General features: G+C 39.2%; 1 protein-coding gene across 11 annotated transcripts in view; it reads left to right on the top strand.

Moving 5' to 3' along the window:
• The window catches only part of LOC113131782 (neurexin-1a), a 231,017-nt gene extending 217,702 nt beyond the window's left edge, over positions 1-13,315 (top strand). For all 11 annotated transcript variants that reach the window (XM_026309436.1, XM_026309435.1, XM_026309441.1 and 8 more), the window contains one exon: positions 11,442-13,315. In XM_026309436.1, the coding sequence (XP_026165221.1) occupies positions 11,442-11,746 (305 nt within the window). In that variant the 3' untranslated portion in view covers positions 11,747-13,315. The remainder of the gene's footprint in view (positions 1-11,441) is intronic.
• The last annotated feature ends 1,441 nt before the right edge of the window (positions 13,316-14,756 follow it).

Here is a 14,756-nt window from a genome sequence, read left to right as displayed (position 1 = left end):
GGAGTTTTAGTTACAACCTGAAAACTTTGCAAACGTAGAGTTGCTTTTCGTCTGGCTACCAGTGACTGGACCCATTGGGTCTGTCTGAAAAGCTTCCATTACGCCACAGGATGCGGTTTTACCAGTTCATATAATTTCAATGTGCAATAATAAATAGATGCAGTAAAACTTAGAAAAGGCAATGACATTTTATTTACATTCATATATGTCCATAAAAACATGGTTTATTACTGTGAGCAGGTTAGCCAAATAACTTATCTGAATAGCCTTAGGCTGCAATTTGTAATAGCAGTTTTCTAACTTTTAAACTGCTATAGCTTAAAGGAATAGTTAAACATTTTGGGGAATATGCATATTTCCTTTCTTGCTAGCAGTTTGATAGATCAGCACCATTCTGTTTGTGACATGAAACTAACATAAAGAGTGGAAACAGGATTCAACAGCTTGCATGGGTATGGACAAAGGAAACAAAACCCAGATACCAGTATTTCCAAAACTTAATGATTAACATGTTATTTACTTTGTCTAAGTTATCTAAAAAAAATATTGTGTAAAAACAGGAGTTTTCAGGTTTACAGTGATTTTTTTAAACTAGAATATTTAAGTGCTAAGTGTAGTGGCTTCCTGATTCCCAGTCTTTATGCTAAGTTAACATTACCATTCAGACACAGGCGTGGGATCAATCTTTTTATCTTAACACTCAGCAAGAAAGTGCATTCCCCAAAATGTCAAACTGTTTTTTAATGTGATAAATTGCATTTATTCTCAGTTAGACTGTGATATTAGCTTCCTGTTCTGTTTTTTAATGGACTGCCTGAGAAGCCTAAGACCTGTTGTTCTTCTGCTTCTACCCACTGTGGTTTCAACTCCCTCAACAAACGCATTTTTAACAACTGCCCCTGAGGATTGCATGTATGCCTAAAACTCCACACTGCCCAAGCTCCATTGTATGTCAGAGCAGCTGTTATTTCTGTGTTTTTAATTGTGCACCTATTCGTCTTCATCAGCTCATGGCATTTGTTAATGCACGAACAGGGGAGTTCTCAGAAAGACAGAACAATGCACAGTTGTAATTATCAGACCCACATGACTCGAACACACAAAAATCGAGGAGGGTAAACCCAGAGAGGAGTGTGTAAAAGCTGATTTTTACACGTGTGTGTAAAGCGTCCCCACAGTTGTTAATTAAATTCTACAACAAGCCCTGGGAGTTCATTCTGTTGTTTCTCATCTGCTATTGTTCATGATAGCTGCATGTAACATCCCTTACAGATTGCTGAGTCTAGATTGTGGCACATAGAGGTGTTTGTATTCAGAAAACAGAATTTGGTCTATAGTTGTGTAACTGTGTGTTCAAAATAAAAGGAAACACTTTTTTCTTTTCCCTCAAAGTGTTTGAAAATATCAGCTTCACTTCGACAAACTGGGATGGTAAATCTATTTGTTCCCTGCAATGCTGCCAAACTTTTAATCTGTTACTTTGCTGCGCATAGGAGGCAGTTAAGTCTAACCCCAGTGTCTGCCTATGAATAGAAGGCTTTTCAAATGCATTTTGAAGTGATGAGAAGCACAGAGAACAATTAAGTCCAGACCCAAGGCTCTCCACTCCATCTATATGTGCTATTGATCAGTATGTGGTCATAAAACCTCTACTAAATTAATGTCCGCCCCACAGCACAGACTATCAACTTTCTAGTCTGTCTCTCTTCCTGTTCCTCTCATCTTCCACTAGGAAGATTAGCTTTTGCCAAAGTTACTCTCTTGCTATAAGTCTCATGCTGCACATTAGAGTGATATTCCCAATGGGCAGCATCACAATAGGTACGTTCATTGTACATCTGCTACCTCAGTCAAATACCATACACAGGAGATTGCCTGGTCGTGCCAATGGGTCTTGAACTGCTTCACACTAGCAGTTTGCATTATGGCATTTTTTGACAAGGACATCTGCTAAAACATCAGTCGTGAACTATGTGATGCTCAGGGACACACAATCCCAGAGCAGAGTATCCCTCCCTTTCTGTGATCGCTGAAGGGAATTTGACACCAGCACTGCGGGCTCCCAGGGTGGCAGCTGTCTAACACCGTATCCTGATTAATATCTACATTCAGAACGATTCACACGCTCTGCCAAGCACTCACCACATCTCAGATGGTGTTGCCATACATAAAGAACTGGATCCACCATCTACAATAAAGGACTACTTTCTCATATTACAGTTCAGGCAGCTCCTTTAAATCACACCAATAATATATCATTCACCATCCAACACCTTGACTGTCTGTTCTGTCTGCCACCTGAAAAGCAGAGCCCAGATGCAGACACTTTTATATCACAGCCTCTCTTTATGCCTTGTGGTTTAACTTCACTGCACTTGTGTACAGTAGGATAATGTTGGTGCATAAGTGATCCCAAGAGGTGAGCTTTGAAACATACTATTATGTGAGCTATCTATGGCCCAAGGTCAGCTCTAGATCAGCCTGTGTATCACTGGAGTCTCATCTCACAGCAGGCCCTATCAGCCATTGAGTGACATCAGTCGGGCAAACCTACTTATTGCCTTGCTTTATTTCTCTTACCTCCGGAAACCACGGCAAGCCAGGGGTATTAGCAAAGCTTATCACCTGGCAGGACTCAGATTAGATCACACTGCAGCAAATTGAATCCTCCCCCCTGGTTCAGGAAACCACGAAGGAATACACAGGCCCATGAAGCTGCAACACATCAAATCTGTAAATAGGAAACTGGTTCAACGGGTCTGCATATACATAGCAGTGGAGCTTTGACAGTTGAATATCACCATATCTGCAATTACATACACACATTAATGCACGTATCTTTGCAATGCCTATTGTGAAACTTGTACAATTAAGTACAATTAAATGTGCCAAGCGCTTTAGATAGCTCACTTTTTCAGACGGAAAAGCAATAAAAGTTAAGTAAACATTCTGTATAATGCCATAACATTCCTTTAGGGGTAATTCTGATGCTAGAGAAATACTGTATAAATTCTGACATTTAGTTTAAAATAGTTCTCCATTATACAAAAAAAATAGAAAGAAATATGATTGTTCATTTCACGGCCAGTATGAAGTGTTGGTCAATCATCTGGAGAAAATATAGACGTGGTGTTGGTTGTGTGAAAATAGCCTGTTGAACAGTATGTCGAGATGGTCGCTGGTGCTGATTTTCAAGTATCAACCTCAGCTTTCATGCTGAAAGTTAATGGAATAGGTTGTTGCCGAGCTGCATGAGGTCAGAGGAAACGGATATCTCATATACCTGCTTCATTTCATTGGCATCATGCAGGCCATTGAAGAAGGCAGCTGCTGCATGGTGGCCTATATTCAAGGTTACATCCCGCCAGCTCCTTTCTTCGCTTACATTTGTTTTTTCTCCTTTTTAGTGTCCCTGCTTTTACTACTAGTTCATATTGACCCCTGGCAGCACGTGAGATGGGAAGATTGATTCCATTGTTTGTTCAGTAAATATGAAGTTACCATGAGTAGCCAGTTAGGGCACCCTACTATAAGCATAAAGACAAGCAACAGGTTGTGTGGCTCTGTCCAACAGTTGCAAAATCCATCTATCAATACTCTTAACTCACTAATTAACTTGTAATATTTTGTTTACTCAACCCATACAAACACTAAAGTGTTAAAAAAATGACTCTTTCTTTTATTTTAGTGTTTTTTTTTTGGTTTTTTTTGCTTCGATAACCAGCTGCCAGTTGTAGCTTCATATGTAACATTCTGATATGAGAGTGGTATCTTTTTATCTAGCTCTCTGCGGGAAGCTAAGTGTATTTCATTTATGACCTTAGCACTTCACTTATGAGTGCTAAATGCTCAAAATGTTTTCTGTCTATACATTGATATCATGTATTGATATAATGTAGACCTATAGTGGCCATGATGTAGTTGTTGATGAAATTTAGGTTATATATTTCTGTCCATACACACTGCATGAATCCACATTGGAACATGTTAGGATGATACTCCAATAATCGTTACTGGAGAACAGACCCCACCTTGAATCATGCTCAAAGAAGTGATGACGCATAGGAGGTTTATCTTGTGATTGATTTCACAATACACAATGTTTCTCCTCTGAACTTCTCTCTGATCCCAGCCTCTTATGTTTGCTCTTCCCAGAGAATCTGAGTGATATGTCCTAACATAACACCGCATATGCACCAGCTGGATGTTTAAAATACATCTATACTACACCTAGTTATGATTATGGAAGTGATAATTAGTTTTATTACATTTAGGAACATCATTCATCATCATGGCTTCAATAACAAACATGAGGTTAAAGGTGTGGAATGATCACATATAAAAACCTAAAATTTCACAGTTAATTTTGTGAACCATCCATCCACCCCAGCCTACTCCTAACATGGACTTTGTGGCTCGATACACTGTGTCACCTAATTTCCTCCCTTTGCTTGTGTCATAATTACTGCAATCACTAGAAGATGCCTAACTGTGAAATGTTGCTGTTGGCCATAATAATTTGCTGGCACAAATGACACGTGGACTTTCTATATACCGTACAGGAGGACAGTCTCGATTATCTGCTGGTGCCTTTAGTCTCAGCTCACCATAGGCAGGTTAAGGTTAATCATCTTAAGTTTCCTCTTTGCTCTATGCTCTCATATTTTTCTATCCTCAAGCATTCTACAGTGACATTAGCAGCTACTAATATGTTTGACATTTGTTTTAATAGATTTAATTTATGGGTGAGGATAGAGTACACAGACTAAACCAATAAATCAAACTGCAAATGAATACTCTTTTTATCCCAGTGGCAATGACTGGAATGCACCCAGCCAGGAGGAAAAAAAGAATTGAGTAAATTATTGTTTTAAAAGTAGCTGTGAGATTAATGAAACATTAATGGCACTGTGCTGGCTTAAGAGGTCACTGCCCACATTTAATAGGTTATTCAATCATTCCCCAGCTGGAGCTCTGTATGTGTTCATTCTTTACTTTGCTGAACACAGTGGCCTGCACCTTGCATGCCAACAGACTGCCACTAGCAGAGATGGCTGAACAAATGGCAACCGCTTCTGAAGACTGGATGCCCACTGAACGTGATCAGAGCTCATCTAAAAACACTGATGACCTTTAAGCATCACACACTGCTCTTGAGCAAAACATATTCCTGTTATTACTACACATTTTGCCAATTTATGCAGACAATCTTAGGGAATTTTGCCATTTTTGTTTTTCTGCACTCCTTCAGTCAGGATTATGCCATCCAAGTCTCCTTTCTACATCCTATTTTAAATGAAGTGTGCTCTGAGAGAAAACAGGATTTCACACTCACTGTCAGTCTTTCTCTTTGCTGATCCCACCATATTTATATTTTCAATTATTTTTATTTTTCTACCCCACATCTTTTGGTTGTGATGACATTGATGCTAACACAATGTGTCTGTTTATAAGTTTAAGTAGGGCATGAAAGACTGCTTTATCCAAGAAAAGAGAAAAAGCCTATAGCCAAAGGTCAGCTATGCTAATGGTATAAGTAAGTTAGGATTTGGAAATATTAATTTGCTACTTTAGTTGACCAATGCTGTGAGCATAAAATACACAAGTGATTAAAAATAAAATGCTTTTTTTATTTCATATGCAGAGACACTGGAATAACTAAACGTGTGCTTTCACACTTTTAGAAAGAGTTCGCAGAACAATTTGTGTCAGAGAGTTTAAATAACACCCAGTGTGAATTTGTAGTTCTGATTATCTGCTTGCAGCTTTTGTGAAGTCTCAACATAATGCAAAGCTGTGGTTTTGCTATAGGCCTTCTGTGACTATATCACAAATATAGACCCTTAATATGTGTAACCTGATGCTTTAAGAAATATAGTCAAGAGATGAACTTTGGACTTGAGGCGTTCGAGTCAAGTAAGCTTAACCCTTGTCTTTTCATCTCACCTCATTTAGTGAAACACCACCTTGGCAAAGTATTTAACTGCACTGTACCTTTTCCTGGGCTAACACCTTTTAATAATCCTCACATGGACCTTATTTCATGCTCACTCAGCTCTCTGTTCATCATCTACCATCAGCATAAGCAGAGCCACTTCAGATTCACACATGCATGCTGTCATCAGGCACACTGCCAGCATGTCACAAGTACAGGATGGCTTGCATCACTTCTCGAGGACACTCAGATAATTAAAGAGGGAAGAAGGATTTGGCTGTGCTGTGGTTGATACAGTGACCTGTCTGCACACTGATCTCCAACTATATGACGGCTCTGACAGCTTGTGATTATGGCTGGATATGTGAAGTAAGAAGATGGTATAACACTAATCTGGCTGAATAACAGTGAATGTGCCACTGAGCATGCCAACTAAGCCTGGGTCGCTCTGAAGGCATCCCACAGCCACACCTCCTTCAGCTCTCAAAGCTCCATGATGCACTGCTCATGGTTATCAGCTGTTAAGAGGTTGCAGAGGGCCAAGTTCACTCAAAATCTCCTTTCATTGCCTTCTCACTAAATATAACCTCAATCATTTAATCATTTTTGTATCAAAGTGCATCAATTTGCTAAAAGGTATTGTTAATGTGTTCTCTTCACAACTCCAACTCCTTCAACCCATTACCGCCACCAGTTAATGAAAGGTCAAGCCCTTTCTGTCCATTCAATATATCCTAAGTAGTCCTGGTTGCTCCATTACCTCTCATGCACACCTGAAGTAACCCCCTGGCTCCACTCTCTGTGTTTTCCTTCATCCATGGCCCCCGTCAACCTGCTCACCGTGTTACAAATTACCAAACAAATGAACCTTCTCGCTTGACACAAATGAGGAAAAATAGTCTTTGAAGAGGACCATTTATTCAAGTCCCATCTGACAATGTAGAATCTCTCATCCCATTCCTCTCCTTCAGAGCACATGGCAAAAGGAAGTCAGGCAAAAAGAAGGGAATTGCCTCAGGCATTTTGCAGGTTTTTGAATTAGGTTTTCAAGTTCCATTGCACCAATGCAGGCGAGCACATGTATCCATATTGAAGAATGAAGGTACAATTAAGAAAAAAGGTCGTATCAAATAAACCCTGCAACAATGACGCCAAACCAATCCTTGTGTCCAGGTCCTTGCACTCCTCAGTGGCTCTCTATGTGGTGAATGAGATTCCTTACCAGGCTATTTAAGTTTCTGCAGTGAGATTTATGGATCTTGGTGATATAATGTCATTTGTGCTTCTTTGTTTGCAGTTTTCCTGTTGCATCTCTTTTAAAGGCTTCTACAAGCAAATGATTTGTGACTAAATGACTGAAACATTAACTGTTGTCCTTGTGAATAAAAGAGCAAGGACTTTATGATGGTCTGGATGTGATACGGTAATTTAAGTCTCCATGTGGGATGAGAAAGAGAGGGGAAAGTTATTCTGGCAGCTTTTACACAACTGCAATCCTTCAAAAGTTAACCCCCCTGAGTTTACCTCTATCGCTTCACAAGTGCACCCCTGCTATGCTGCCATGAAGCTAGGCACCATTTTAAGGTCATTTTCCCCATGTCTAATTTTACCCTTGGGTACGCTCGAGTAGAGCATATAAGAGCAGCCATCATTTTAAACACTTGTTTCAGGCGCTATTTCTTTCTCGGTTTATGTGCCTTCATTCTGAGGTGATGGAGTGTTAATGAACAGACAGGCAGATGCATTTTGACTGAGGTCCTCTGAGGCTCTCCTGAAGGCTGTATGTCTGTTGTATTATTTTGCCTGAACCCATCTTGAGGGACAGAGGGGCATTGCGCACGACCAGGCTCATGGGTAACAAATGAGAGACATCAGTGGTATCAGGTAATCTAAAAGACTATGCAAGATCCCCGCCTGCCATCAGACGGCTGTTTGATAGACAGTGCTGAGACTTAAATCCAACCAAATGAGTTGTAATGAACATTAGTCTTATTGGACGAACCATGGCTGTATTGGCACTGTGCTGAATGCAGTGATAATCCTTTAAGTAGTGCTCACAACACAGCTTTCTTTAAGATTTTAAATTGGATTTTGCAGAAGATTATAAAGTTGGCTAAAATCATTTTGTGTAAATATGTAACCTACATATTTTACTTTTCTAGGACTGAAAGAAAATTGGTGGTCATTTGATTGAGGGTTTCCCAGTGACAAAGTCTATGTGAACACAGCCTGTGGGGAGCCAATCAACAGATCCAGGCAAGAGGAAATAACAAAGCCCAGAGCTGGAGGTGTTAGATCACAGAAGGAAGAGGGGCGTGTTATCACACGACTCACCCCTGATAGCCAACTGAGGTTGCCAGCCTCCTGAGCTCTTCTAACTCTGTCACCTCACTGCAGGAGCCAAGCCAGGTCTAATATACAATCCTTAAGTGCCACATTGGGAACTCTCTCCTCCATCAACCTGCTATGTTATCTACACTTTCAACTTTTTGACCCTGAACAAAGTATAGATAACAAATATGAAAGTAACTCACCGTTAATGGGCGAACAATAGCTTGCTGGGGAAGAGCCATGTCAACCAGTGGCTTCTGCCCACAAGGCGAGAGCATTCTTCACACCTGTCTGCAAGGATAACTGGGCTTGTCACAAGCAGAGCTAATCTGTTGCAACACTCAGTCACACTCAATCCCCCAGTGGTACTCTCTGCTTGTCCTTGAATGTCTGCTGGCATTGGAAGCATACTTGGGCCGCTGATCAGTCTAACTATGGTGGAAAACATGTCAATGAACGGCTGCAGCATCTCTTCTCCTGACAGACAGCTTAGAGAACTTTTGCCCTTTACAGTTTACACTTTTATATGCCCTTTAGTCTGACATGAACATGATCGACCTAAAATAAACACATGCCATCTGTGTGGGTCATTACCTAATATCACACCATTCAAAGTGATGTTTGAACATTAAACTGTCACTCAAGAAGAGAGATGAATGCAATCAAAAAAGTGCTATGTCTGCAAAGCCATCAATATGGGTTGAGACACAAGAGAGAGAAACAGTGAAGGGAGCCATCAGAGACATAAGGAGGGCTCTATTATAACTTGGACAGCAATCAGAATATGAAGTGGACATGCTGATGTGCAATCACATCCCTATTCACTGGTGAAAATGATTCCCAAAAGTGCAGCTTGCACTCAATGTTATGAAATACTTAAAATCATTTATTGTGTAAACACTGGATGATACCAACAATTACTTTGAAATAGATGTAAAATATAGTCCAGTGAAGGGGATGTTTAAAGTTTTCAAATTGTTGGTTAGTAAGTTTTGGATCCTTCACTAGAATTTGTGAATAGTTTACATTGTTGTTGAGCATTGTTTTTAATGCTTTGCAGTGCAGCTTTACATTTCCAGTCTTATTGAAAATCTTCCGTTCCAGATGGTCATTAATCTCCCTTTATTTCCATATGGCATTATCTTTCCACACATTAGCAATGCATAATTTGACATACTTCATTATCAAGAAAAGATAAAGTAACACTGACAAGTATTTTTGCTTTATATGCAACATTGTTAGAAAATATATTTACTCAATTCATTTTCAGTAGTTTACTAATATCAAATTGCGAAACCAATGAAAGACACCAGATGCTGGGAAACTTGCATATGTTGATGTCAAAAAAATTGGTTAACTTTGAAGTAAATCTTCTGATTTGTAGACAAAAAAAAAAAACATGCAATACCATCAGCATGGTCCTTTAAACTGGACAGTATATTCACTGTAATCTGAAGGACATGCATACCTTCAACTGGTAATTCCCAAGGAAATGTCATGCATTCATTCCCACAATGGTATCATGTAGGATGAATGTGCTGTATCATCATATTAATTCTGCCTGTCCTTCCTGGATCAGGAGGAAACAACTTTTTTATTCAGTGAGAACAAGAATCACTCTCTTTGCTCATGCTCAGAGAACGTAATCTGTCATAAAATAAAGATGTGATAAGACAAGAGACAAGGTGATTATGACGAACTTCAATGGTAGCAAAATGTTGTTTTCCATGTCTTTTCTTTTGATGTAAGATGGGACGGAGTGGAATACTGTGTGAGCTACTCGTGTGAAAATATTCCTCTGATTGGTTAAGATCAAAGCCTTGAAATAATGAAGAGACTATGTTGAGGTTTCTTTTTATACGCTGAGTTTTTGGTATAAGGCTGGTTTTGATATCAAAACTGAAGAATGCAATGCAAGGAAAATAAATCAGACCTACATATCAATACAGCTACTTATGTTTAGTTATTGTTAGTGAATGCAAATTAAAGTGAAACATCTTCACGTCAACAATAAAACTATGATCTGGTCCCAGCTGTAAATCCCTCAAATATTTTTTTTGCCCAAATCCAGTGAAACCACAGTGTTTTCATTTCCAAACGTTAGAGTAGAGTGTTTGGATTTAACAAATGAGACAAAGAGGGCTTAAGCAGAACTGATGACTGCTACAAAAAGACACAGATATGCCAGGAGGACCGAAGGATATCGGGGGGGCTGCAGTATTTTCAGAATACGCTCCGTTGAATGGCACCGTTTCAGAACATAAGTGGGGACAGCCTTTGGCAAAATCTGCTGAGTCAATTGAAGGATTGTTTCTTCCTGAAATATTTATTTTCAGACACTGTGATACAGTCATGCTGCTTGGATATTTAGTGAATGTTGCGCTCTGTTCATTCATGACTGCGCTGTAAAACATGTAATGAGCTGAGAGCTTTAAAACCTCTCTAGGAAGCATAAAAACAGTTTTCTTGTCAGGTTTGCTTCTGAATTCAGCAAATCTTTCTATCACACAGCATCTCACCTTCTTCGCTCTCTTATATGTGAATAATTATCATCACATTAAGCTCCTGCAGGATTTATAATGCTGACCGGCAGCACATTAGACAGATAAAATGGCCTGTACTTAGGGCAGTCTGCAAACATGGGCAACTCCTACATTTATTCACAGTCCTAATAGATTCTGTAATTTCCACAGGGCACTGCAGGAATGACTGTGCTCATTTTAATATAACATCTAGAGTAATTTGGGATTTTCTGACTGGTTTTTAGAAATTTCAGAAGAAAATTCTCACATGTAATTTATGTCTTTTTAACGCAAGGATGGTCTTTGACAGTTTGAGCTGGCATACAAAGGGGATGGTTACATGCCTTAAGACTCACATTCTGCTTCTGCATTGGGATCATTTATTTATGAAAAGTTTTCACTTTAGCATCCATGCCACATATTGTCTGTTGTCTCTACTTGCTGTGAAACTGCATGCACTTCTATCAGCCAACATCTACTTTTAGCTTCAGGGGCATAGTGTCCATACTATCATTCAGTGTTAAACGGTAATATTGATTCGGCCATGAAGAAATGTACCCATTCAGTACCATAAATCTGTTTATAGTAGTTATGATAAAATGTCGAAGACAGTGAATACATTTGTGGTAATGACATTTTTGTCTTCCATGCAGCCAATCCCACTGGTGCTGGACCCAAAGGTTACCCAGGCACATCAGAGGTCTTCCGGGAGTCCAGCAGCACAACAGGGATGGTGGTTGGTATTGTAGCTGCAGCAGCATTGTGTATTCTCATCCTGCTCTACGCTATGTACAAATACCGGAACAGAGATGAAGGTTCGTATCATGTAGACGAGAGTCGCAACTACATCAGCAACTCAGCACAGTCCAACGGCACCATAGTCAAAGAGAAACCAGTGAACACCGCAAAGACCTCAAGCAAGAACAAGAAGAACAAGGACAAGGAGTATTACGTGTGATTGTCAAAGCTTTGGTCTTTACCAGACCAATTTAAACATTTATTAAAAAGACAAATCAGGACCTCAACATGTGTACAGTATAATAACAAAGATGAACATTATTTAGTCTTTTTTTTTTTCCTATAAGACAATGCTCTGAAAAGTAAATATGAAAAATGAAAAAATAACTTTTAGGCAGCACTTGAGATAGAAAAGATATACAGCCCAGAAAGAGACTGATGTGAAAATGGCTCTGGTGACCAGTTGAATATGAACTGAACACGTATCTAACATGTCAACCATACAACATTAACCCATCTGTGACCTGCTTCCTCAGCCAGGATAATGTGATTGAACTCCTTTGTTTCTGGACAATAGAGAAGCGCAGATGCACTTTGCAAAGGGACATTCAGCATTACAAACTTAATGTTTTCATTTCCATGCCTGTGTTTGTGTTGTTGAGACTTTCTTTCTGGAGAAAAATGACACAATGCCTAATTAAATACATACATAAACGCACCAAACATTTACGAGGATTCAGAAAAATATCAGGTGATGATGAATTCAAAGAGAGTAAAAGGCCTGACGGACGTCCGTGGAATCAGCCAAAGTACTCACCGAAGAGTCAGTGATTTGCCGGCAGAGACTAATACCTGGCTAACTGAGATGACAAAGGGTGGCAGTTTCTCTTGAAAGACTGTGACTGAAAAGAAGAATATGTCCATTGTGCCAGTGCGAAATCTGGAGGCCTTCGTTTTCACATCATGTGAACTCAAAGGAGAGAGTTTCCTCAGTATCATGGGGAAGTCTCAAATGTGATCATTCGGGAGCCATGCACGCAAAATTATCTTATAACAGTACATATGTTTATATACAGTACAACCACATCTATATGTGCTTTCTGGACTGTGACAAAGTGGTGTTTTATAGCCTGTTGTATAGACGATGCAAACTATAACTGCTCCTCAACCATTTTGGAATAAAAGTAAAAAAGGACAAAAAGAAGACATAAGTGTTATTAAGTGTTGCTAGACATAGAAGATTTTATGAAAACATCTGCATTTTTTTTCAGTTGGGTAATAATTTGATTCTCCCCTGTTTTTACATGTGCTCCTATGTAGTTTTTATACAAATGCCAACCTGAGATAGATGCTCCCGGACCAATAGCATAAGGCATTGATATCAGAGGTGTGTGGATCTTTTAAGGATACTGGTAGAATCACTGCCTTCCTCCTCTGTCCTGACTTACATGAGTGAGAATGAAGACCAAGAATATGAGTGATAATGTTGAATGATGACAATGATTAAGATAAATAAACTTGCTGTGTGTATTTCCAAGTGGTATTATAAGATTGTCCAGTGTGTGCTTGGGCTGATGCAAAACCCAAGGAGAATAACTCAAATACCATTTCAACTGTTCTGTGTTTGTTCTGTCATTCTGTCAGTCAGTTCTGCTTTCCAGAGACCTGTACTTGGAATGAGTATGAGGAAAATGACCATGAACTATAAATGCTGATTATAAATTCTCTTTGTTTGCTCCTCTTTTATTTCCTCGAGAGTGTTTTATGTTCAACTGTAACTCTTCTTGTACTCCACGTAAAAAAAAAAATCAATTATAAAAACTAGTTTTGAAAAACAAATGAATAAAATATTACCTAAGTGAACTTAAACCAGTCTATTGCAACATGGAGGTATTATGGTTTTTATTTTGTCATCATCAGACACCCTTTACAGCACTGCAAGACCACTAACATTGTCTAATGGACAGCTTTTTTTTATACTTTGTGTTATTGTGTTTCCTTATTCCTTACCAAAATTTGGGACCTACATTACCCACAGTCCAAATCAGTTGCTAACAGTTCTGGTTTGTTATGCTAATGACAGCTAATATAGCCTAAAGAAGGCTTGGGGTTGACTGCACATGTATCACATTTCCAACTAAATGTCTGTTTCAAGAGCATTTTCTCCTTCTGATGTTGATCCAAAGTACTAATAAGCATTTATAGTGAGTCCATTTGAGTTGCCATATCTAACTTTTCTCTTGTTGAATTTTGTGAACCTGAAGATAAATATGTAAAATGAATCTAAATATGTTTTGAAGGGCAACTTGATGGCAAAGATACACACCTTTAAATAAATTTCTTAGCTATTCCTGAAAATCCTGTAAAATGACATAGTATGATGACTAATGTGATCAACACTCTTACATTTGACAAGTATCACATGCCACGTGCCTGGTAGATGCACTAACAGCATTAAAGGATTACTACAAACAAAAAAACTTCTAGAAAAATGCTGTGTGCCTTATCAATATCTTAAAGACTCACTAGCTGTAATACATTACAAACACACAGGCTTAAAGACATCCATCCATCCATCCATTTTCTATACCCGCTTATTCCTTAACCAGGGTCACGAGGATCTGCTAGAGCCTATCCCAGCTCTCTTTCGAGTGGAAGGCAGGGGTACACCCTGGACACCCTGAACCAGTCCATCACAGGGCCACATATAGACACACAAAGACATACAACCTCACACACTCACACTCACTCCTATGGGCAATTTAGAGTCACCAATCAACCTGACATACATGTTTTTGGACTGTGGGAGGAAACTAGAGTACCTGGAGAAAACCCACACAAGCACAGGGAGAAAATACAAACTCCACACAGAAAGGCCGGGTTGCAAACCTTCTTGCTGTGAGGCAACAGCGCTAACCACTCAGCCACCATGCTGCCCGGCTTAAAGACATGTTTAGGGCATTTAAAAAAACTGTATTTATTACTTTTAGACATATCTGATCTCAAGCGTATAACAGTGAAGACACCTATCCAGGCACCATTTTGGATTTTATCTCTAGAAGTGCACTTCATCAGATAAGGCGCCGCCACACTTGTCTGGCTAAATTAACTTTTAGCACTAAGCCATTACTTGAAATTGACTTTAAATTGAAGTTACAAACTCAGTGGAAAATCTACTCAAAAGTCTAGTGATAATAAGGATCACATACAGTACTTGATTCTGAAGCATC

The sequence above is a fragment of the Mastacembelus armatus genome, chromosome 15 (assembly GCF_900324485.2).
Source record: "Mastacembelus armatus chromosome 15, fMasArm1.2, whole genome shotgun sequence".
Classification (NCBI taxonomy): domain Eukaryota; kingdom Metazoa; phylum Chordata; class Actinopteri; order Synbranchiformes; family Mastacembelidae; genus Mastacembelus; species Mastacembelus armatus.
Note: the sequence above shows the minus strand (reverse complement) of the source record. Positions and strands in the feature narration are given on the sequence as shown.